Below are 24219 nucleotides of genomic sequence, written 5' to 3'. Positions count from 1 at the left end.
CCCGTTCTTTTCGCTGATTCGAGTTTACAGTAAAAAGCTCTCAGAAACAGTCACATCTAATTTTTTTGCTATAGTAAAAAACTCTCACACAACATCACATCTCAACTCAAATTAAAAACTCGAATTAATCATGCACCGTGAGTAAAAGCCTGATAAATGGGAAGCACCTTAACATACCTAGAAATGAGCGTACATGACACTTTACAATTAAGACCCTGAAGACCAAAAGAAACACTGGATTGATCAAGGGTCACAACAATGTAACACATAGACCACTAACCAATACAAACATTTAATACCACAAAGAGCGAACTCTTGCAGATTGGACACGGAGAAACCACCTCCGTTACTACAACCTTAAAGCAAATAAACAGACTCACATGGGTAGAAAACAAACGCCATTATTGAAAACCTCGCGCGAAACCCAAAGGACAACACTTCAATCACCAAAGTTAGAAGCCGAAAAGGAGGGAGAGGAAGAAACGCATAAGTTATATAAATCAAAAGGAAACTTTACATAACAATTTTAAGTATATCTATAGTTATAAACATTAACCATGTGTTCAATATAATGTGCTTTTACCCTTCAATATAACCTCTCTAATTACATTTTTATTGGTTCCCCATCCATGAGAAACATGAGAAATCCCCACGGTTCCTACAATAGACTTCGCCAAAATATATAACCGTTCGACCTTATTTCACTTTTGATGCAAAAGCAAGTGAGCAGCTCTCATTAATTCTCCTTCTCAGTTGAGATTCTCAGTACGTAGAAGTAGAACTTAGTAAGAGGCTAGGAAGAGAGGAAATGAAGCTACTAAAGAAACCTAGAAAATTATATACCATTTTTGCATTGAACAAGTCTGTCAATAGTGCAAAAGATTTCCCTGCTTTCATGTGAGGTAACACTAAAAGGATCAAAAGGTCATGGTTCATTGGACGTCTGCACTGAGAATGACAAAAATAATCAACCAACCGATCATTCATTTTCAATCCCAGTAACTCTCACGACTCAATCTTCTTCACTCTTCCTCTACTTTATATAGCTTTATAGCAATGTTCTTTTTTTAAGTAGAATTTGTTAGAATGGTTACCGTACAAAGTGAAATTGACAAAATGAACACTTATTTTTACAAAGAATGGCTACCTAGTCGTTCTTCTTAAAAATATCCGTTCCGTAATTATTTTGTAAATAAATTTTTTTTAAAAAGTTATTTTTACTGATAAGACTTTCTTATTAAGTCATTTTTACAAATGGCAAAACAATGGTCATCTCAAAGTTTTCAACAAATTCATCAAGGGTAAAAAAAAAAAAAAGAAGAATAACCTTCTAAAAACAGATCTTAAGCTTAGTTTTTTCTTTTTGCTGAATAAAAGCTAAACTATTTATAGTAATGGCCAATGCAACATCGTCAACACTACAACGACCAAAAACACAAATATAACCAACAAATTCAGCTAGTAATGTATTACACAAATACCAGCCGTAAGGGCTTCATTACGGCCAATAAAACTACTGGAGTTAACTGCAGCAACCACCATATTAGAATCAGATTCGGCAAAATCTGCCAACTTTGTGAACGCACAAAAGACGAACAATGCTTAAAAGCATGACGTTCAGCCAAGTGAGGACGACAAAGCAAATCAAGGACTCAACCACAGCCTCAACTACAATTAGATTCAAGGACCCCGTTGGGAGAGGGTGCCAGTGTCAAGGAGGTTTTCTACCTTTTAATATTTTGGGATTTGTCCATGTAGAGAAAATGCATGGCATAGCCATTCCCCGGGTTGCTCCCATTTCTTGGGGTGGATCTGCATTGGGCAAATTACAACATGAAATGAAGCATAGAAAAGAGGGAACTAGAATAAATAAACAGGAAAAAGAGCACACATTTTAAGCCATCATTTTCTAAGTCTATGAATTGAAGAAATGAAACCTTGCTTCAACCATCGTCTCATTTCATAAGAACATGAGATGATAATAAACACATCTCGTGTTCTGCAAATTGCAGGAAACATGCTTGATATATTGGAGCTTCCAATTTATTTTGAGTTATAAATTGACCGGTGATAAAAACCATGGAATGTGGAAGGGGCCTATTACATTAAGGTTGTGCAATGACAACCAGAAAACATAGGATGTGGGACAGAGATAACTGAACAAAGCAAGTTATAATAACATCAACCACGATTTTTATTTTTTTATTTTTTTTTAACATTCTTTTACCATCTTTTTATAAAACGTCAACCAAGAACTTAGAAATAGAAGATAGCACGTTGTGGCATATTGTACCTAATAAGAGAACATCTGCCTGAGCATCGGATGTAAGGGAGAATTACTTGCCACGTAAGAGGAATTCACCTTTCATCAAACTTCCAAGTGAAACAACTGCATCAACCTAACTGCAAACAGAAAGTCCAAACGCAGTTTTAGAACCTAGCTCGTATGCTTAGGAAATAAATTGAATCATTATTCACACACATGCCTATAAGCAAATCAGATTGCATTCAAAATATTAAATAGAGACCACAAACGTCATCATGAAAAACCAAATTACACTGGGATCATAATAAGGTAAGGTAGTATTGGAGTTAATTTTACAGTGTTGGAATTTCATAATTTGAACATTTTATTTTTTGGTACTTATTTTGATGACACGGACTAGAAGGATTTTAACAAGAAAATGCACTAGCTGCAAACCAAACATACCCTCGTCATTTGTGCCTCAGCTAAGGCAAACAAAAATATGTGTAGACTAACGTGTTGACTAATAACAGATAATAGAAATTAAAACTAATGAGAAATACCTGAACCGATCTTGGTCCATCGAATGTCCAATATCATCTTCAAGCACATACAGAAGCTTTTTGTACGTATGTCCATCCAAGAGGTCTTTCTCTCGGAACTCCTTCAACAGCTTCATGGCCTCCTCAACCCTCCCTCTTCTGCATACCTCGTCTAATATTGTTCTGTACGTAATAAAATCAGCCGATCTCCGCTGCTCAATCATCTCCCACAGATACTTCACTGCCTCATCAATCTCTCCACTGAGAGCCAAAGCATTTACAAGCGAGTTGTATGATTTAGAACTTGGAACAAAGCCTTTAGTCTTCATTTCACTGCATAACTCCATAGCATTGTACGTCCTTTCTTGGGCACATAGCCCGTGGATCAGATAATCATACGTAAACACGTTCGGCAAGCAGTTATACACCACGCCCATCTGGTGAAATATCCTAAGTGCATCATTGACATGAAGGGAAAGTACATACCCCTTAACCATGGAGTTCAAACAGAAAATATCAGGCTCAATACCATCATTCACCATTTGCCTAAACAGAAACCTAACTGTATCCATATACACATGGTTTATGTAAGAATTTCTTCCCCTACTCAAAAATGCCGAGAAAAGAATATTATAGGTTCTAATTGAAGGCCTACAATCTAAGTATCTGCTGCTCTTCATGTGGTTGAATATATTGATAGCTCGAGTCAACTTCCTAGCTTCTGTAAAAAAGTAAATAATGGTGTTGAAAAGAGCCTCATTTCCAAAATGAGAGAGAGAGAGCACTTGGTTGACAATATCATCCATCTCTTGGTACATTTGTGCAACACCAAGCTTCTTTATCACAATGTGGTAAGTGCAAATCCCGTGCTTGAACCTCGGCTGCTGCAAGGCCCAATTGAACAACTCAAGACACACAAGAGGATCATCTTGCTGGGCCATGAGATTAGCGAGTTCTTCAGGAATAAACCTAGGGAGAAGTTGAGAAACCACCCTTTGAAATTGATCTTCATCAAGACTAGGTTTGCTATTGGCTTTTCGTCTCTTACTAGCTCTCCTCCTAAAAGACCTTGACATAGGCTTAGTCGAGAAAAAAGAATACAACGAAAATCGCTCATATGAACTTGGAAATCCATTCGAAGCAGTTCCAAAACCTAGCTTAAATCTGGTTCGTGGCACAATGTGTGAACTTCCCGATGCATTCTCACTAACCAATGCCGAATTACTCGATACTACATGAAATCTTCTAAGATGAAAGAGATGTGGGAAAAATGTATTGGAACAACAGATTTGATTAGCAAAACCCACGTTCAATAACCCAAAGATGCAGGGTACAACTTGAGTCTTCTCCTTACTCATCTTTTTGAAAGTGAACTGAAACCAGAGAAGTTATTTAGAGATCCACATAAAAATAGTAGCATTTTAATATTGATACTTGGTCTTGATAAACGAAAACTAAGATAAAAAAAAATAAGTTAAAAAAAAAAACGGGTTCATTTATATATTATAAAAATCAAGACAAACAATAAAAGAAATATTATATCAAACTCAGTCTCTTTGATGTTCTTAAACATCTGTGATCAAATCCACAAATGGTTACAGGTTAAAGGCTCATCACCGTTAACAACAATATATGCAGATAGAGAAGCGTAACAATACGAACATCAAAAGCAAAGTAAGAAAAGTTTCAAGAGAGACTAAGGCTTTGTGTGGAACCTCACTCTTATGGTAAGAACGAGTATATGAAAGAAAGTGAAAAGAAGAAAAAGGAAGTGGAAAGAAAAGATAAATATTTCCTTGTGTTTGGAATTTAAGGAAAGCTACGAGGAAAACAAAAAACTCCTTTGTTTTTTTTTTTTTTTTTTTTTTTTTTTTTTTGTGTCTGAATATTAAAAAAATAATATTAAATTAAATTGAATTGAATCTCACTTTTTTTCTTCTCCTTTTCTCTGCTCACCTTCTCTTTCTTCACCTTAACTCACCTCGTTCTCTCTTCTCTCCTATCTTCTCTCTTCACTTTTTCAAAGGAGAAAATCATTTAAATAAATTAGAAAATAGGAAAAGAAAAAAAAAAAAAGAGGAAAGCTTCTTTTGGTGGAAATAAACCATGGCCCATGTCATAAACATTGAAAATGCAGAAGAAGAAACTAATCTTCCCACGGAGCATCTTAACCATAGATATTCTGGTGGTATATTAAAAAAAAAACAAACAAGAGAACTTGCAAGAACTCTACAGAATATGAAAAGCAACAAAAGCTCCAATAGAATTTCTGGGGTAGTTAGAATGGACTATAAAGAGTTGCTAGCTAGACCTGCCAATTATCACTATTAGGTAGACATGTTTTTATTATAAATAAAGTAACAATCAAGCACAATGCTATTTTAACTGGATTTCCTATAAAGCTAAGAAATGATTGTTGATTTTCACAACCGCCTGGAATTCAAATCTTGAAGGAAACATCGAATGAACTCGAAGAAACGACGATGAATCAACCGAATGTCTCCAACAAATATCAAACTAATTTCACATATCTCATAGGAATCTCACAAATATGAACTTCTAACAACATCCAACTAATCAAACAACCCAATTTATCAAACTAATATCAATCTTCGAAAAAATAGTAAAATAATCAACAAAAAAATCACAAATAGCAAGACACTCAAAGTATGACAATAGCGATTTTCAACAATCAAACAAATTCCAAAAACACCAATCAATTATAAAAAAATTCCACAATAAAACGAATACCATAAATTCATAAAATGAACTTCACATAAAAATTGCAAACACAAAACTTCACTGATCTATAAACCCAACTTAAGCTTCAAACAAAAATGACAAACACAATTGAAGCACCTTTTCATTCTTATAGTCGGCACAGCAAAAGCAAAGGGAATGAATGATTATAACAGAAACGTTCAAAAAGCATCCACTCAAAGACTTCGTTTTTCCAGCACAAAATCTCAAATTCAAACAAAAAATTACAAACAGAAAACCAACCTTGGAGGCTCGACAGAGAAATCTGGGCGGTAGAGGCGGACTTGATGGTTGGCGTCTGATTTGGAAGGGTTTTGGGTTAGCTTGAATGTCACATCAAATGAAGGGAAAACATCATGGATGAAAAAAAAAAAAAAATCTCAATTTTAGGATTAATAAGGAAAAAAGAAAAACAAAGTGCTGATTACCATTTGTTTTTTTTGTTTTTGTTTTTTTTTTTGTGTGACTTGATTAGAAATAAAAGAAATCAGGTAAATTGGACTTTTTAACATAATTATAGGTCACATGTCAATTTCCGTGAAAAAACTAATGAAAATGGACGGAAAAATTACGGGCGCCGTTAATTTTATCGATTTGAATTTAAATTTTAAATTTTATTATAATAAAAAATTTAAAAATAATCACATTTAATTTTTTTATTATAATAAAAAATTTTCATATAAAATTACATTTTAACTCAAATTAAAAATTTAAATTAATAAACTAAACGAACCCTTAAAAATATAAGAAGTATTTTGCTAAAATTAAAAAAAAAAGACTAAATTATCACCTACTAAGGCTTAGTTTGGTATTACTGTGAATTTTAGAAAAAATACTTTTAGCTGTGCTGAAGGAAAAAGCAGCTGTTACAAAAAGTAACTGAGTGTTTGGTAAACTGTAATTATAGTAGCTGTGCTGGTTCTAAAATCAGTATAATAGCGTTTGGTAAATTTTGATGTTGAATTGCTGTGGATATGTAAAATGACCAAAATAGACATGGTATGGAACTTAAATATATAAATTATTTTTGGTATTTAGAAATATTTATTTAACTTAAAAATACATAATGCTATAATTTTGAGTTTTTTAACAATAAATTTATGATAATTAATTTTTTTTTTTATTTCTTCATTCACAATATAGTTACAACTAAAATGAGCATTAGTGAGTAATCAATTTGTTGAATAAAAAAGTACATTTCATCTTCAAAAAACTGACAGAATCATTAAAAGAATTAAGTCGTGTTCATTAAACTTGTCGCAACTTGATCTCATACTTCAACCATTTCTTGTGATAGTGAAGCTTCATCTTCTTCTACATTGTCCTCCAGTTGATGCTCTTCATAAGCGAAAACATTTAGATTATTCTCGATTTCTTGAATATGTCGATCACGTTTATCATGCAACCTAATATAATTATGAAGCACCATTTTTACAATAACTATTTTTACTTGCTTCTGAAGCGCATCATCACATTGTGTGTCCAAGATCCTTCCAAAACAAAAGTACCAAATACATGACAACTGAGCATCTCAACAATCAAGATTTTTAAAGCAAAAATTTGCTTTGAAACACATAAAAGATGCTGGCCTGTAACATTATCTTCCAAATAACTGCAACTGGTCATAAAAAAACTACAAATATATAAATAAAACAAACAACCAGATAGATGCCAATAGTTTCTTTTTCATATTGTCGTTTGCTTCTTCCAATGAAAATGGTCGGGCTCTCCCATATGATAATTAGTGTAGAAAGCTATGCTTGAATCTTAGGCTAGTTTAGTCCAAAACACACGCAAATATTGTCATCAGGCGTTTCAGATGTAATATGCTGGTGTCAAGAGGCAAAAGAATCCAATAACAAAAGCGGGGATACTTTGTGCAGGAACCTCATATCTTGGGGTGGAAAAGTGATTCACTAAGAACTTTGTGGGAAAATTTACATATAGCAATCACAGATTAAACCTTTCGCAACGGAAAAGAAACATTTATATATAGCAATCATAGATTAAACCTTCTGAAACTATGCAGAACACACACGAAAAGATTAAACCTTCCTAAACACGGATTAAATCTTTGGTCCAAAGACTCCAAACACAGATTAAAGTTTCAAACCATAAACAAATGATCATAAATCCAAACCATAAAGGGAGATCAAATCATCAACACGAAAGCATTGGAAAGATCAAAGTTTCAAACCGTTTTTCTTTGAAGGCAAAAATCAGAAAACTAAAACCCAAAATATTCAAACTAAAAATTAGACCCAAAAATCCAAATGTTCAAACTAAAAATCGCGTGGTTAGAGAGACTTACCTCTTGATCTGATGACGAGAGACGGGAAGTGAGGATGAGAAGGGAGACCAGCAACGGAGAGATCAATCGGGCGGAGGAGAAACCAAACGAGCTTCGAACCACTAACGGAGTGATCAACCGGCGAACGGAGAGAGAGGCCGGTGAACCTTGCTACGAACGGCGAGGAGAGGAGAGGAACACATAAAAAATTTTCGCAGAGGAGGAGATGAGGAGAGATTCGAGTGGAGGAGAGTGGATTTTTCTGAAATGAAAATTGGTTGTAAATTTCATATTTCAGTGGGGGTAAAATTAGAAATAAAAAATTTCATTAAACACTCAAAATAGATTTCCGAATCAGAATCAGCCTAAAGCTAATTATGCTTTTAGCTTCAGATTAAGGGAAAATTCTTTAAAAATCTGTTTTATCAAATAAGATTTTAAATTTTAGATTCTCACATGAGTATTTTTTCTCTCCTAGAAGTAATACCAAACCCACCATAAATAAGTTAAGAACCATTTATATAATTTTCTTGAGTTTCTTTCAAAAAAAGAAATTTCGTGATTTTTAAAAATATTTAATATATATATATATATATTTCAACTCGAGTTATTTTTATTTTATTTTTTTATTCAAAAGTATGCAGGGTAATTTTTACCCTCCAACCATCCCCCCACAAAAAAAAGAAAAAAAGAAAAAAGAAACAGGCGTTGATTGTTAAAGCTCAGGCATCCTATTACTGAAACACACCAAAACTGGTTCAAGAATCCGGTAAGTCGGTGACGCGTCTCCAACAGCATCGACTTCGCTCTTATTTTCTCTCCCACTTTTTCCTGAGAAAATTTTTGGGTAGAGAGAGCGAGAGAGATGGCGCTTGCGGCGCCTGGGCAGATAAATGTCGAAGAGCTATCGTCGTGGGGGTCTCGAAGCGTCGACTGCTTTGAGAAATTGGAACAAATTGGCGAAGGCACTTACGGGTTAGTACTCTTCTTCTTCCCCTGTGTTATTGCCCCAGAGAGAGAGACAGAGAATTTTAGAGAAAAATTTTATTGGTTGTGCTTGTTCTTAAATAATATGTATATGTCTTTGTAAGTGCCAGAATTGCTAATAAAGATCGCGTATGCATGGTTAAGAGAGTTGATTAAATATAGATACATGAATTTGATGGTTTTGCTGTTTTTGGTTAAAATTTTTCGAAGCTGTCAGGGAAAAAAAAAAGATCGGAAGTTTTTAAGTTAGGAGAATTTTATGGTTGGGTATAGGGAAAAAGAAAAAAATAGGGCACAGTTAGAACTGTCAATTTGTGTGTGTGTGTGTGTGTGTATGTTAAATTATCATATTTTTCCTTAATTGTGAAATAGTTTAGAATGGTGATATTTTTTTCATACCTACCAGAGAATTTTCTTTTTTAAGTTATTAGAAGCTCAATTTAAGTCTGGAAGATTTGACTTTGAATAAACTACATTATGAAATTGGAAGGAAGACAGGAGAAGAAAAGGGAAAACATGTTTAGGCAGCATGAGTGAAAAGAGTTAATTTTGATGCTTTCATTTTACTGCTTTATGCCCTTAAAAGTTCAATCATCTTAACTTAAGAGTGACTCTTCTTAACCTTAATTGTTGCGGCTTTGACATTTATTGAGTTGCTTTCTTTTTTTGGTTAATTTTATGCTTTTGCAGTCAAGTGTTCATGGCCAGAGAAACTAGGACTGGAGAAATTGTTGCTTTGAAGAAGATACGAATGGACAATGAGAAAGAAGGGGTATGTCACGTTTTTATTTAACCATGTCTTGTGATTATATGGAAAATTGTACATTTTCAATTCGATTCGGATTATGTGAAAGTTTGAGGTGTATTCAGCTGCGCAGAATGTCACAACTGGACACACGCACATAAAGAGCACAATTATGCGCAACTGCATTTTTTCTAATAATTTCCGCTTAGATTTTTTATCCCCCTTTTTCGACAATTCCGTTTTGTGCAGTTCCCTATTACGGCCATTCGTGAAATTAAGATTCTCAAGAAGCTTGATCATGACAACGTTATTAAGCTGAAAGAGATTGTGACTTCTACTGGTACTTTCTAAACCTATATTGTTTTTATAGATTCTCATACTTTAAAGTAATTGTTTGTTTCATGTCTAATTATGATGTTGCTGTCTTCAAGGTAATGAGAAGGATGAGCAAAGCAATCAAGGTCAGTAAGTTGTTGGGTTATTAAATATTTTTATGGTTACTTTCCCGTCTACCCAATTATAAGTGGATGTATATTCTTGTCTGTAACAGAAAGCATTAAGTTCAAGGGTGGTATCTATATGGTATTTGAGTACATGGACCATGACTTGACAGGCCTCGCTGACCGTCCTGGACTCAGATTTACAGTTCCGCAGATAAAGGTTACCTTTTTTTAATTAAAAAAAAACTTTAAAAAAGGGTATTTATTTATGTATTTCTACTGGATTATCCGATTCCGAACAGTCCTCTAATATTCATTTTTCAGTGTTATATGAAGCAGCTACTGACTGGGCTCCACTACTGTCATATAAATCAAGTACTTCATCGTGACATCAAAGGTTAGTTATTAAGTTATTATATATCCTTTATTTGACCTGAAGCTTCTGTGGTGGATCCATTCTAAGTAAAGCATACTTTTCCAGGTTCTAATCTTTTGATAGATAATGAGGGAAAATTGAAGCTAGCAGACTTTGGCCTTGCAAGATCATTTGCCAATGACCATGGTGCAAATCTTACTAATCGTGTTATCACTTTGTGGTATAGGTAAGTTATGGACTTAGAATTCAAGTGTTGCATGATTTCAAGTGCAAGTCCCCGGGTTTTTGTGAATTAATATTGTGCGATTTTGAGCAGGCCCCCAGAATTGCTTCTTGGAGCCACAAAGTATGGTCCAGCTGTAGATATGTGGTCTGTTGGTTGTATATTTGCTGAGCTTTTGCATGGAAAGCCAATTTTGCCTGGGAAAAATGAGGTGAGATACTGAGATCTGTGGGATGATTTACTTATTATTCTAATGGAGTCGTGGAAACAATAACTTTGCTGCTTGGGGGTGGTTTTCTAACACGTTGGTCGTAGACACACAGTTCATTTCCCTTTTGGGTTGCCACAGTTTTTCTTTCGTATAACTTTTTTTTTTTTTTGTAGCAAGTTCAGAAATACATTGTAGGTTAAATATGTTGATGCTTTAAAAAAAACACCCACCTATATTATAATCGCAATCTTGTTGAGGGGAAAAGCAACAAAGGATAATATATAGAGTCTAGAAATATGATCTTGTTAACAACTTCTTTCATATACTCGTCAATATGTTTTGACTTATGGTCACAGTCAGTGTAAGATGAAAGTAGGTGTTTATATTGACTGCCTTTGGCCCATGAACTCTTAGTAAAGCATGTTCTGGACGTGGGGGACTGCTCATCCTTTTGCCTTGTAAACTTTCACGCACTTCTTGTAGTATCAAAAGTGATGAGCTTTTTTAATAAGCCTAAAATTTGAAATTCCTTTGTTTGCCTTTGGTCTTGAAGGTCAGACATATACTGGATAAGAAAGTTTAAATTTAAGTTATTTTTTTTATTATAATGGTCCCGTGAGGGAATAAAAAGGCTTATGCTGACATTTTGTTCTCTGCACATATTGTGGAACAGAAAAAAAAAAGGAAACTAAGTAATTATTAAGATTAAAAAGAGACAAACAAATGTTTTTGGATGCTATACCATAACAGATATTTTTCCACATTTATTGTAGCCTGAGCAACTGAACAAGATATTTGAGCTTTGTGGATCTCCTGATGAGATAAACTGGCCTGATGCTTCTAAGACTCCTTGGTATAACAATTTCAAGCCATCAAGGCCCATGAAGAGACGTGTCAGGGAAATGTTTAGTCTGTAAGTAAATAAAAGACTCTTTGCATCGAGTGCTTTTGATGGAAAACGGTTTTTATGTAGATTTCTCTGTAAGAAGCTTGATGCTTATGATTTGAATTTTCATTACAGCTTCGACCGCTATGCTCTTGATTTGCTGGATCACTTATTAACTCTTGATCCAAATCAGGTGAGCGTTATCTGACATATACTTTTTCTTGGTACAAGCATTACTAGTTCTTATTTATTCATTACCTGACAGATATCCTTATAAGACTTTCTTACTGTCCTTTGTGTTTTACAACTCATCTATTCATTGCCTCAAGTGGCTTGCATAAAAGTTTCTTCTCTTCGGTTTGCAGTCCCTGTTTGAAATAAAAGAACTGGTCCTTCCTAATTCTTGGTTGTCTCACTAAAAAAAGAAACACATGATTTCATTATTTTCTAGTTGTGAGTTGTGACACAATTTGCAGTTTGTGCTGACAACTATAAGGAGGCTGGTGATTGTCAATTGGCATACAATTTACTAATGGTTAAAATACCCTGCATTATTCTATATATATTTTTATTCATTTTGGTTTTAGTTCGACTTATAATGCACATTCCCTGCATCTTTACTTATGTATGTATATGTTCTTCATTTTATTTTTAAATTTTTCATAACATCTTTTAAAAGCCACTGGAGCTCAACCCGATTTAGTTCTTATGTCTTTCAATGTAGTTCCCAGTAATCTCCCTTCTTCCCGATTTTAGTTCCCAGTAATCTTCCTTCTTCCCGATTTAGTTCTTCCCCTATTTTTCTGTTCTTTTATTGGAAACCAGCTTTTTCTTGTTTTATCTCCTTTCGTTGTATGAATTTTGACTTTGTAACTCATGTCTAGAATTAGCCTAATTGTCCTTTTTGTCTACCTTTCTCTTGAATAGAGATGGACTGCTAAGCAAGCACTGGATGCTGATTATTTCTGGAATGACCCTTTACCTTGCGACCCTAAGAGGTATGTTACTACTTCGACTTAAAAAAACCTAACAACAGTAATAATAATAACAATAATAGTAATAATAATAAAAGTAATAGTAATAATAATAAATCTGAAGTCACGGATTGTTAACCATGCTAAATCTTTTTTTTTTACAGCCTTCCAAAGTATGAATCGTCGCATGAGTTCCAAACAAAGAAAAAAAGGCAGCAGCAGCGGCAAAATGAAGAAATGGCAAAGAGAGAGAAACTGCAGCATCCTCAGCAGCATGCCCGTCTACCTCCTATTCAACATGGCGGCCAAGCTCCATCTCATTGGCATGGACCCAACCATCCCATGAACAATGCACAACCCCCGGTGTCGAGCGGACCAAGTCACCACCACTATGTAAAGCCCCGAGGTCCACCCACAGGACCAAACAGGTATCCTGCAAGTGGAAATCAAGGTGGGGCTTACAACCCAAATCGCGGCGGTTACAGCAGCGCTCCATACCCGCCGCAAGGACGTGGCCCTCCATATGGGGGAAGTGGCATGCCTGTTCCTGGCCCAAGAGGAGGCCATAGTGGTTATAGTGTTGGTCCTCCTTACTCTCAGAATACACAGTATGGAGGCTCTACCGCTGGCAGAGGCCACAGCCGAAATCAGCAGTATGGTTGGCAGCAGTGAAAGCGAGGAAAAAAGGAAAATCTTTGGAATTAGGAAGATAGATTGATCTAACAAAGAACAATGTGACTTTGATCACTTCTGATGGTGAATTCAGGTTTTGCATGGCCAGTATTAATTTTCATCTAGGCTTGTGAAGTCCTGCCTATGTCTGTATAGGTCTTAGTTTAAGTGTCTTTGTATATTCTTTTTGGGAGATTGTCTGTTTCCATTGGAGAAACTGATATTCGTCCTGGCTCATTTGCTTTCCTGATTGATTTTTTTTTTCACTGACCAAACTTTTTTCTTACCGACCAAACTTTTTTCTTAAACGCGGGTCTCTCTGTCAACTTCTCACTTTCCTAGTCTTGGATGCTGAAAACTTTTTTGTCGTTTTTCTCCAGAGTTAATTATGGATTTAAACATAATTAACGAGAGGTACAGATAAATTCAAGGTAAAGAAAAAGCTACTAGTGTTTGAAAGTGCTTTGGGTTGAGACTTGGGTCAATACATTAATAACGTTTTAGTGCGTCTTCAGAATTTCAAAAGGCATACTAAAAAAAACAAATAAATAATTAAACATATAATATTATAATTCAGTCAGCAGTCATTTGAATCAAACTGTCAAACTTTATAAAATGCCCCGTGTCATTTTAAGGTAATGTTCATTGATGATAGTTATTTCAACGAATTATAAATTTAAGTTTCAACTTATGGCTAGTGTAGAAGCACATAATGTTATGTGGTAACTTCATTTAAAAACAAAAAAAAAAAAAGACAAATTACACATTCCACACCCCGTCCCGAATTATAGGTCTTGTCACAAAATGTCTTGAATTTTAATTTAGCATTCTCTTCCTGAATTTTAACAACTCTTGACAAATTTTCCTTTTCGATTAAATTCTTACTTCTATTATTATTGTTAGCCTCTACTGATAAACCTCTAAAGTTAGTGTAGTAGAAAAAATGACAACTACTACTGCGTAATTGCACTTTTATGTGACTAAACGAGGAGAAGCTAATAAAGTAATTATATACTAAAAATGGTTCAACAACACATTATTTGTGTTATACGTGTTATTTCTATTAAAAAAATTAACATGAGTTTTTTTTAGTTAATTTTTGCATAACATTTTTCACCAAAAATTCAGTTGAGGGGGAAAAGTTTTAAGAGTTATTGAAGTTTGAGGGGAAAAAAACTAAAATTAAAATTTACTAGGCATTTTGTGACAGTCTGTCGTTTAGGTAGAAAAACGTGTAATTTGTCCTTCAAACAAAAAAGAGCCTGGACACAAACTAGGCAATAGGCAAACAAAGACAAACAAAGACAATGGTATAACGTTTTGTCGTATTTCCTCTGCTTTCTTTCCCACACTAAAGTCTTAACAAATTTTCTTTTTCTGAAAATCTGCCAAGGGAACAAGGTGGACAATTGGACAATAATTTTTGTCAAATTATGTCGGGTTTATACTTGGAACTAGGTTTTCTTATTTCAGTTCCCTCATAAACCCCCTGAACAAACATTGCAAAGAGGATCTTCAGCCAAGTCTATATAACTCATTATTATGAAAAAGGAAACCGGAATCCTTAATGTGACAATCAAGCATATTATGTGGACTCCACTTTGAGAACAATCTTCATGAACTCGTACACAAAGTAACTAATGGCAGCTGATGGTAAAACCTGCGAGTCAAGACAAGGACAAAAAAGAAGAAAAGCATTATGTTGGATTTCCAACAAAACATTATGCAATACAGAGTGTTCCACATAACAAGTTGAGGAGTCAATTGACATAAAAAGTTTACAATATGAAGACACCGTGATCAAAAATGTTGTGCACCAATAGTACAATTTAAATTAAGGGTTAGCAAACATTCGAGTCATACCTGCAATAAGCTTGGAACTAGTCCTGCGTACAGAGCCGGAATGCCTCCTTGCTCAACAATTTTCATACAAGTTGACAATGCACTTAACCTTGTTGCGCGAACTTGCAATTGAAGTTGTCTCCTCACGACTTCAAACGGGTATGTCGCGGCTTCCGAACAAAGACCAGCAATGGCCCCATAGAGTAATGTTCTAATAGGACCCAATTCTAGTTGTTGCAAAGCATTCAGATCCTCACGCTCTTGTTTCATACGTTGGATTCTTTCCCTCCCTTCTGGTGAATGCAGATAAGCTGCTTTTAATATATCATAAACGCCATAGAAAACTGCGCCTGAAGGTGCCATGCTCACAATCGATGGTACTAAACCCTTGTAGAGAGAAAAGAATCCTTCAGTTTGGATCATATGGCGGAAAGCACCAATTACACCACCCAAGGCCTCCCCACCAGGTGCTATCATAATGGTTCTGATCTGAGATAATCGATAATTTTTAGCATAATATTAAAGTAAAATTTCTTCAATAGAAAAAAAAAAACGTGAGGTACCAAAGTACTACTAACTACAAATTCAACTAATTTCTCCAAAGGATGCTTCAGAGCTCCCCTGGCAGGTACTTCCGAGTTTGCACGCTATATGACTCAACCATAGAACAAACACAAAGCAATCAGTAACTAATATATGGTTTTAAATGGTTACAAGATTCAAGATTTCCCACAAGTTCTGTGAACTAAACAGAATCTAAGCATAATAAAATGTGTGAAAGCTTCTTTGTCTTCTCTTTTCGCGTGAACCTGGGCAATTCAGATTAGAATTGAAGTATGATGCCCCACTAAGAAGTATGTGCCTTGACATCATGTAGGTTGTCAAAGCATGAACTCCTTCCAATAGACGCTCATGAAACAAAAGCAGAAGCACAGCCATAACTACATTTTTGTAACTACCAAGTTGTTAACATTTTCAACGCATTAATCAAATTTTAGTATCTCCGCTCAAAAGGGTAAAAAAAAATCCATTTAACAACCAAAAGTCTATCTGAACCAAATGGAACAAATTCAATACTTACAGTGTCCATAGGTATGCAGAGCACAGTAGCCGTAATTCCAGCTGCAGCACCGGCAAGAAACCTCTCAAAATTCGTGGTTTCCTCGTTACCAGAAATTTTCATCAGATGATTTCTATATGTATCATAAGCATAGAAGTTAATAGCCTTAAAAGGCGCTGTACGAAGAATATTGACAAAATTCCCTTTCCAAAACCCTTTAAGCCCTTGAGACACGGCAATAGTTCTAATGAGCTCAAAGAGGTTCTTCTGCTCGCCACGAACTATGTATTCCAGCTTTAGTCTCTCAAGAGGTGCAACGAATGTCCTGAGAAAACAGCCCATGTATTCTCACGAGACCACAACGGTTGAAGAGTTTAGAATATAAAAAACGACAATGAAAGAGCAAAACAATATATATACTATGGTGTTTGTCTACTATCTTCCGATGAGCATACTTTCACGTAACATATACAAGTGAGAAACATGACATTTTATTTATTCAACATATCACTAATATTGTAAAGGCCTAACAACAGTCTAGATAACTAAATTTTTTAGTGTTACACAATTACGTTGAATAAATATTATGTTACATTTCTCTCTTCTACATATTATGTGAAAGTACGGTCTCGTAAAACTGCTGTAACAAGACCTATATATATGAAGTATTGTTAACTATATGTGAAGTGTTATCTAGAATATCATGTTAGACTTTAGTAGTTGTGTTTGGTCAGCCCAAAAGTTCACGTTTCCTGGAAAATCACATTGAAATGGAAGAAGGGTCGTCTTTGTCTATTAAACAGATTAATCAAAACACATTGGGGAGTTGGTTTTGTTTTTTTTTTTTAAGTTTTTTGAGAAAAAAAATAAAAACGGAAGAGAAACTTATTAATGTCTCTCTCGAGTACGAGTACAGAGAGAGACATTAATAAATTTTTTTATATTGAAAATAATATCTTGATAAAATTACTAAACGTATTTTTAAAAATAATTTCTATCTAAAATTAAAAATATTTTCATTTCTATTTTTATATAAAAAATAAAATTATTTTAAAATAAATTCTAAATGTACCCATAATACTTTAGCCAAATATAGACCAAAAAACAAAACACTTTCAAATAAGAAAAAAAATACATATACATATAAAATTTGATTCAAAAAGAGAAAAAATGAAAAGAAAAAGAAACCTTGAGACCATGGCAGCAACAGCACCAGCCCAAAGGTGCTTGGTCACGTTGAAAACGCCTGAAGATTTCTTCTCCTTAGTCCGTACAGTCTCGTAAACCGCCACGGCCTCCTCCGACGAGGTAATAATATTCCCATTTTGCCCCAAAGCTTCTCTGGATTCCCGATCGTACCCCTCCTCGTCACCATCACCACTATTTGCCTTTATCGACAAGCTCACCGACAAGAAAACTCCTCCTCCGCCGCCGCCGCGTCGGCGTCTCAGTCCCCCGAAACGTACCGTTTCTCGGCGAGTCGAAACCGAAACGGGATCCGAAACGGCGGCGTTCGATGAAACCGAGGAGACGAAGGAAGGAGGAACGGCGTGGGTCGGGTCGAGGAAAAGGCCTCCGCAGGGGAAGAATAAGCGGCGATCGGACGGTGGTGATTGGTCGATCATCAAGCGCGCGAGAAGAGGAATGGTGTTCTCCGTTCCGCTCCGCATTGTGGTGTGGAGATTCGCAGAGGCATGAGAGAGAAAGAGAGAGCGAGAAGGGTTTATTTAGAGAGAGAGAGAAAGTGAGCTTGAAGAGCACAAAGGAATAGAATAGTGGAATTATGGATGAGAATGATGGGAAGGAATTTTAATGGTGGATGATTATTATTCTGCTTCTCTTCTGCTTAGCTTAGCTTCCATCGCCGAGAGCTTCAAACACAACAAAATATTTGCGTGTTTGTTTGCTTTATGTTTCTCTCTCTAACTCTCTCTTACTAGTTGTTGTCGTTGTTGGTGGTGATGTTGACTAAATTCTTCACCGAATTTTTGCTGGTATTTTTGTATTTCTAATTTTTTGTACGAGAAAAAGAAGGAAAGGAAATGGCCAATAAGAAAATCAATAGGAATTCGACGACATATTATTAATGTTTTCTGTGATTGTCGTAGACTCGTAGCCGTTTGTTTCTCTGATTTTGACATGTCCCATTGTCGTTTTTTTAAAATGCACGTTTCCGAGTTTTTCCCACAACCATTTTTTGCTTGTTAGTTGTTACGTAAGGATTTATCACCCAGCCGAGAGAAAAAATCGAGAGCCTGTCTGGTCTTACAGCATAAGATATTAAGACGTGGAAAATGGAGGGGATTTTTATTACTATATTATGTAATTAGTAGAGATGTCAATTGTGTCATCTGCTTCAATTTAACCATTTTAAATTGAGTTTAAATATGTCTCGTATTGTGTCTGACTGATCTATTTATTTTATTATGTGAGCATAATTCATTTAATTTTTAAGACGTCGAGTCTAGCTCACAACTCATTTATATGGGTCGTGCCCTTAACGTGTTTAGATTGTGCTCGTTCTCATATTTTTATTGTATTATTAATGTGCCTTTATCGTGCCAATAGCATATTATCAACAAATACAAGAAAAATAAGCCTGGAACATAATGAAAAACATTAAAAAAAAACATATCATTAATTAAAAAAACTGCGTTAAAAACTTTACTAAGTAAATTTTATTGTGATAAAATCTTAACGAAGAAAAAAGAGTAAAATTATAAGTCTTATAAAAGAATGCATAATTAAGTAAAAGAGTACACTTGAGCCCGTTTATTTCGTTGATTCGAGTTTTTAATTCGAGTTGAGATGTGACTTTGTGTAAGAGCTTTTTACTGTAACAAAAAAGTTAGATGTGACTGTTTCTGAAAGCTTTTTACTGTAACAAAACTTAAATTCTAAACTCGAATCGGCGAAATAAACAGGATATCAAATTATATTTTTTTTCCACTTGATCCTTCACTCGTACCGGTATTTTGAAATTCATTAATTAAATCATTATTTTCTTTGTATTGTTGTGTCCTTTTCCTTGCACACTCCCGATGTTTGACGCACTTCAATGCTTCCACTAAATCATGATTAAGTCGGCACCTTATATCCTCTCAAATTCTCCCCACTGGAGCTGAATGCTTGCTCACCTTCTTTTAATAATTATTTAGCTTTTATTTGAAAGAATCAGTTCAGTTTCCATTTTATTGGCTTAATTATTATTTTTATTTTTATTAAAACTTCTTAATAAAATAAATATTTTTATGACATGTAAAATATATTAATAAATTAGTTTTATACTTCATCTTTATTTATTGGGCTTTTATCGTGCTTTTAACGTGTCCATATTTGTGTTCGTGTCATGTCCTTAACATGCTTCGTGTCTAAAAATTATATCAAGCCCAGCCCATTTAATAAACAAGATGGATTAGACCCATTTAATACTCGTGTCATGCACGTGCAATGCTCATTTTTTAACGTGTTGTGCTCATTCTTGCCTGTTAAGACCGGTCTGTTTTCACATTAGTAACTTGTGTATCAAATTAATTATACAGCACACATGAGAGACATCACATTAATTATACTAAACACGTTTTATCCCCCAAGATTATATGCCCCTGTTTCAGAAAAATGTATTTTTTCAAAACGTCTCCGGTATATGTAGAACTTTATTCAAATATAGATCTATAATGCCACAGTGATGAGATGTTATTAACCCAAGATTTTATTCAAATATGTTGAAAACAAATCAATATTGTTATTAACCAAAGATTTAAGACAACTTGTCGTAAACAATCCAATATTGTTATTAACCCAATATTTTATTCAAATATGTTGCTCTCAACACAAAATGACTTGTCGTTTATATAGGTATTTAATGTCCTGATTAACCGGTTATTACCAACTACATTTAAAGTGTCAACAAGCTGCCGGTGCATTACCCTCTCTTCAATATAGATGCTCATATACAATATGAATGGTCTAGGGACAAAAAAAAGGAGGGAGTTACGGTCAAATCCCTCAAATATTATCTCATTCATTTCACTAATTTGAATTTTCAATTTCAGTTTTACTACAGTTAAAAACTCTCATAAAAAGTCACGTATAATTTTTTTTACTACAGTGAAAAATTTTCACATAAAATCACATCTCAACTGAATCCACTAACTGAACAAGATCTATATATTCTGATTAAATTAAATTATATTTTATTTAACTTGATTCTGATTTGATCTCATGATAAAAAAGTGTATCTAAATATGAGACAACGATTAAAGATTATGTCTTAGGATTTTTTCACCCCCAACCACAAAGTTTTTCAAATGGGCAAGAAAATAATAATTTTGTCTTGGATTTGGACTCACTGGATTATTCGTGCCACATGTTATCTCTAACTTATGCCAAATTGCACGTAGCTTCCAAAGTGAAGGAATAATGCCGTCGAGCGGTCAATAAAATACGTAGAATATGCTCATCGCTTCCCAATGAGCAGAGTATGGCATGTCATGCATTTGTTTTGGGAATAAAAGAAAAAAAAATACAAGTTTTTAGGGTATCAGAGAAATGACTGAATTTTAGAGAAAATTAGGAAAATATAGTCGATTTTTTTAGCTGAAAAGGTAATTGTTTCTTTAATTATACATCTTATATTTATTAGCTAGAATAATTAAAATTATTTAATTTATTAAGTCGATATCATATATACGAAGAATTATTTAGTACACCGGGTATATCACGTCATATTATTTATATGGTACACTCATATAATGAGATTGTACCATTGGTACACCCGTCCAATGAGATTGTATCATTAGTACACCCGTCCAATAAGATTGTACCATTTAGACATTTTGTCTATGTCGGCTTTTCACTTTTATGAAGTGAAAAGTTGACATAGAAAAAATGTATCATTTAGTGAAAAACTAACATAGACAAAATGTCTAAATGATACAATCTCATTATATAGGTGTACCATATAAGTAATATGACGTAATACACCCGGTGTACTGAATAATTCCTCAATATATACAACATAATTAATAAATCTCATTTTATTAGGTAAAACCGACCATTTTTCATGAATAAATTTTAACCTAGTTATAAATAAGGAAAATATCTAACTATTAACGTTCACTTAAATTTGATAATATATACAATGATGTTACTACCCCTAACAACGGGATTAAAAAAAATTGCACTTTTATATTACAAAATGTTATAAAACAGCTTTTACAATGTGAAAATTGGGATTGTCACGCTTCGCGGGTGACGTCGTGATGGCATGACATTCGAGGGTGTCGAACTTCCTCTAGAGTCTAGAGGTGGTCATTATTGAAGCTGTTAGCATGAAAAAAGAGACAAATACCTCTTATAATGAATGAGTCTGAAATTTTTATCTTGTATTCTTAATTAATAATTTTTTTTATTAATATAATAATTTGATTAAAAAGATATTAATTAAAAGTGAGAGATAAAAATTATGACCCATATACTCTAAAAGTAAGTTGAATAATTTTCTCTTGCCTTTTTTTAATGACTATAAAGATACTAATTAAGAGTAAGGAGTAAAAATTTAGATTCATACACTCTAAGGGTAAGTTGAACAATTTTCTCTTGCCTTTTTTTTTTTTCCTTTTTTGCATTGGAATCTCGTATCACATAGAGATATTTACTGTATCTGCCATAAAAATTGCATGAGGATCGAGTTCGACCATAAGGGGAAAGACTTTCACTTTTTACTGCCATGTGGAAGAACATGATTTCATCATAAAAGACAAAAGTATCCTTGGGTTTTTTTTTAAAAAAAGTTTTTTTTCTTCCCCACACATGCACGTCGGCCGCCGCCACCAAGCTTGCTCACTAGAGCTCGACTCGAGGTGCTCTCCCGGATCACTGAACTCTTCATCATCCTGCGCCTCCTTTAGATCTAGTGACCGTGAACGATGATTAGCGGATTTGTTTTGTGATTCCTCGTGCATTTTTGTGATTTTGGTGCCGTCGTTAGTGGTGGTTTTTGGTAAAACCAGCGGTATAATGGTTCATATCCGATGACATCGCCACAAGTAATGGTGGTTACCAGTAAATACCGATTGGTAACCATTTGGTATCCGGGTGGATATTGTCTAGTATTTGGGTGGATACTGATAATCATGGAAGATGCTGGATTTTTAGGTATTTCAACAACTATTGTTGCTAACGCTGGCAGTTGTCCGCCGGATACTGTCAGGTATCTCAATTAGATACCAGTTTTGTGGTCGGATACTGGCGGGTGTCTCAGTCAGATACTAATATTGTGGCCGCATACCGACTAACATCCTAAGAGTATACTTAGGGCGTGTTCACTTCACCGATTACAATTTGTGATTTGAGTTGAGTATATAGATTGAAGTTAGAATTCAAATTCGAATTAAAACTGAAATCAAAGTTAGTGTTTAAGAGTGCACATGGTGATTCAAACCTTTCTCCCAATTCAAGTTTATAAGTGTTCACTTCAACAATTTCACAATTCCAACCAACCCACCCCATTCAAGTTGGGAAATGAAAAAAAAAAAAGAAAAAAAACTGAAAAACACGAAAATTAAAAAAAAAAATGCATACTACCAATTTGTAATAATGTCCGTATAATGTTATGCACAAAAATCTAAAAATGCAGATCCTTGAATTGGTGACTACAATCCAACATAACCTGTTACAAAACAAATATTTCATACATGATAACTGATACGTGTTTAGCTAGCGATTGTTATTTTCACCATGAGCCTACCATATAGTTCTCACAATTTCATCCCTCATAAGACCCATCTCCTTTCGACTCACGGTGTTTCTTGGTCCTTCCATACTCCGATCTGGGTTATGATTTTGATTGACATCCTCATCCGCGTTTAAGGGGTCAATTTCACTTACCGGTACCCCATCTTGTAAGTATTGGTTGATGAAGTTGTCATCATGTTGATACATGCGTATGAAGTTATGTATCACAACATAAGTAATAGGTATTCTCGCTTGTTTCTGCATTGAATAATTGTTGATTATCTTTAGAATGCGGAACCTCGCTTTCCACACCCCGAACGTCCGCTCGATACAATTCCTAAGCGATGGATGAGTGTAGTTAAATAACTCCCGCTCACTTTGAGGTCGACCTCGACGTGCCCTATACTCTTGCAAATGATATGTACTACCACGATAAAGAGCTAGGAAACAACCTGTGTTTGCGTAACCGGAGTCTACTAAATAAAATTTTCCTACATGGTGGGAGCAAAGAATGTTTTAGCAGACTTGTAGTAACTTTTCAAACCCACACAGATTGAAACCATGTCAATTACCTATTTTAAGATTTGTGTGTACCTGTTGGAGGGACAGAGAATTTCTTTTCTGGCGTTTGAAGTGTTGATTCAAGAACTCGAGCGTCGCGCGCGGAACCCTCCCACCCGGAAGCATATACGTGAACTTCATGTTGAAAGAACACATTCCCAAAATATTTTGTGAGTTGAATCCCTTCATATTTCTCCAGACCTCTGCATTTTCTGGTGGCGGTACACAGGGAACGTGCATCCCAAGGAAGGTGAAATCCATCCCGGAGACAAAGAATGAAGCCGAAGAATAAAGAATTCTAGAATCGAAGACCCGTTGATGTAACGGAAGAATATAATTATTGTAATTATTTATTTATTCGATTCAATTGAGTTGTAATTTATTTTTCCATGGGACCTGGTCAAATCCATCTCAATAGTTGATTGCATATATTTATATTTTATGTTGATAATTATATATTATATGTCCATGCATATAACATGCCATATAGATATAATGTGCCTACTCATATGTTTTATAACATGCCATGCATACACGCGCATTCGTTATTGTTTATTTTATTGATTATAAAAGTGTTTTAGAAAAATAAAATAAAATAAGAACCATGCGCTAAAATCAATTTAATATGATTGAATTGATTTAAGTTGCAAAATTGATTTGCAAAATA

At 34.6% G+C, this 24219-nt stretch overlaps 3 protein-coding genes and 1 non-coding gene across 4 annotated transcripts; 1 reads left to right on the top strand and 3 right to left on the bottom strand.

Annotated features, from left to right (window-relative positions):
* Nucleotides 1–1471: 1471 nt before the first annotated feature.
* LOC21404947 (pentatricopeptide repeat-containing protein At2g27800, mitochondrial) lies at nucleotides 1472–5894 on the bottom strand. The gene is made up of 4 exons (XM_024166087.1): nucleotides 5791–5894; nucleotides 2809–4160; nucleotides 2294–2403; nucleotides 1472–1812 (listed from the first exon to the last, which is right to left on the bottom strand). Exons 2-3 carry the CDS (start codon nucleotides 4143–4145, stop codon nucleotides 2400–2402), a joined length of 1341 nt encoding a protein of 446 aa, XP_024021855.1. The 5' UTR covers nucleotides 4146–4160; nucleotides 5791–5894; the 3' UTR covers nucleotides 1472–1812; nucleotides 2294–2399.
* Nucleotides 4329–4411, bottom strand: LOC112091815. Its single transcript, XR_002902309.1, has one exon. It is a non-coding gene; the product is annotated as a small nucleolar RNA SNORD25 (small nucleolar RNA).
* A 2618-nt stretch (nucleotides 5895–8512) lies between the features above and the next one.
* On the top strand, nucleotides 8513–13641 carry LOC21404946 (cyclin-dependent kinase C-1). The gene is made up of 12 exons (XM_024166004.1): nucleotides 8513–8812; nucleotides 9515–9596; nucleotides 9819–9909; nucleotides 10001–10030; nucleotides 10120–10229; nucleotides 10334–10406; nucleotides 10491–10611; nucleotides 10702–10819; nucleotides 11593–11732; nucleotides 11841–11898; nucleotides 12633–12703; nucleotides 12844–13641. Exons 1-12 carry the CDS (start codon nucleotides 8703–8705, stop codon nucleotides 13349–13351), a joined length of 1512 nt encoding a protein of 503 aa, XP_024021772.1. The 5' UTR covers nucleotides 8513–8702; the 3' UTR covers nucleotides 13352–13641.
* Nucleotides 13642–14665: 1024 nt separating this feature from the next.
* Nucleotides 14666–18166, bottom strand: LOC21404945 (probable mitochondrial adenine nucleotide transporter BTL3). Its single transcript, XM_010089294.2, has 4 exons — nucleotides 17442–18166; nucleotides 16275–16578; nucleotides 15215–15682; nucleotides 14666–15011 (listed from the first exon to the last, which is right to left on the bottom strand). Exons 1-4 carry the CDS (start codon nucleotides 17921–17923, stop codon nucleotides 14937–14939), a joined length of 1329 nt encoding a protein of 442 aa, XP_010087596.1. The 5' UTR covers nucleotides 17924–18166; the 3' UTR covers nucleotides 14666–14936.
* Between the last annotated feature and the right edge of the window lie 6053 nt (nucleotides 18167–24219).

Source organism: Morus notabilis, unplaced genomic scaffold (genome assembly GCF_000414095.1).
Source record: "Morus notabilis unplaced genomic scaffold, ASM41409v2 Scaffold697, whole genome shotgun sequence".
Taxonomy (NCBI): domain Eukaryota; kingdom Viridiplantae; phylum Streptophyta; class Magnoliopsida; order Rosales; family Moraceae; genus Morus; species Morus notabilis.
This window is presented reverse-complemented; position numbering and strand designations above follow the sequence as displayed.

Coding starts and splice junctions, on each gene's coding strand:
- LOC21404947 (XM_024166087.1), bottom strand. CDS start 4,145: ATGAGTAAGGAGAAGACTCAAGTTGTACCCTGCATCTTTGGGTTATTG.
- LOC21404946 (XM_024166004.1), top strand. CDS start 8,703: ATGGCGCTTGCGGCGCCTGGGCAGATAAATGTCGAAGAGCTATCGTCG. Junction 9,597..9,818: donor TGGACAATGAGAAAGAAGGG/GTATGTCACGTT, acceptor CGTTTTGTGCAG/TTCCCTATTACGGCCATTCG. Junction 10,407..10,490: donor ACTTCATCGTGACATCAAAG/GTTAGTTATTAA, acceptor ATACTTTTCCAG/GTTCTAATCTTTTGATAGAT.
- LOC21404945 (XM_010089294.2), bottom strand. CDS start 17,923: ATGCGGAGCGGAACGGAGAACACCATTCCTCTTCTCGCGCGCTTGATG. Junction 15,683..16,274: donor TCTGCATACCTATGGACACT/GTAAGTATTGAA, acceptor CGATTATCTCAG/ATCAGAACCATTATGATAGC. Junction 15,012..15,214: donor TAGTTCCAAGCTTATTGCAG/GTATGACTCGAA, acceptor CTTGACTCGCAG/GTTTTACCATCAGCTGCCAT.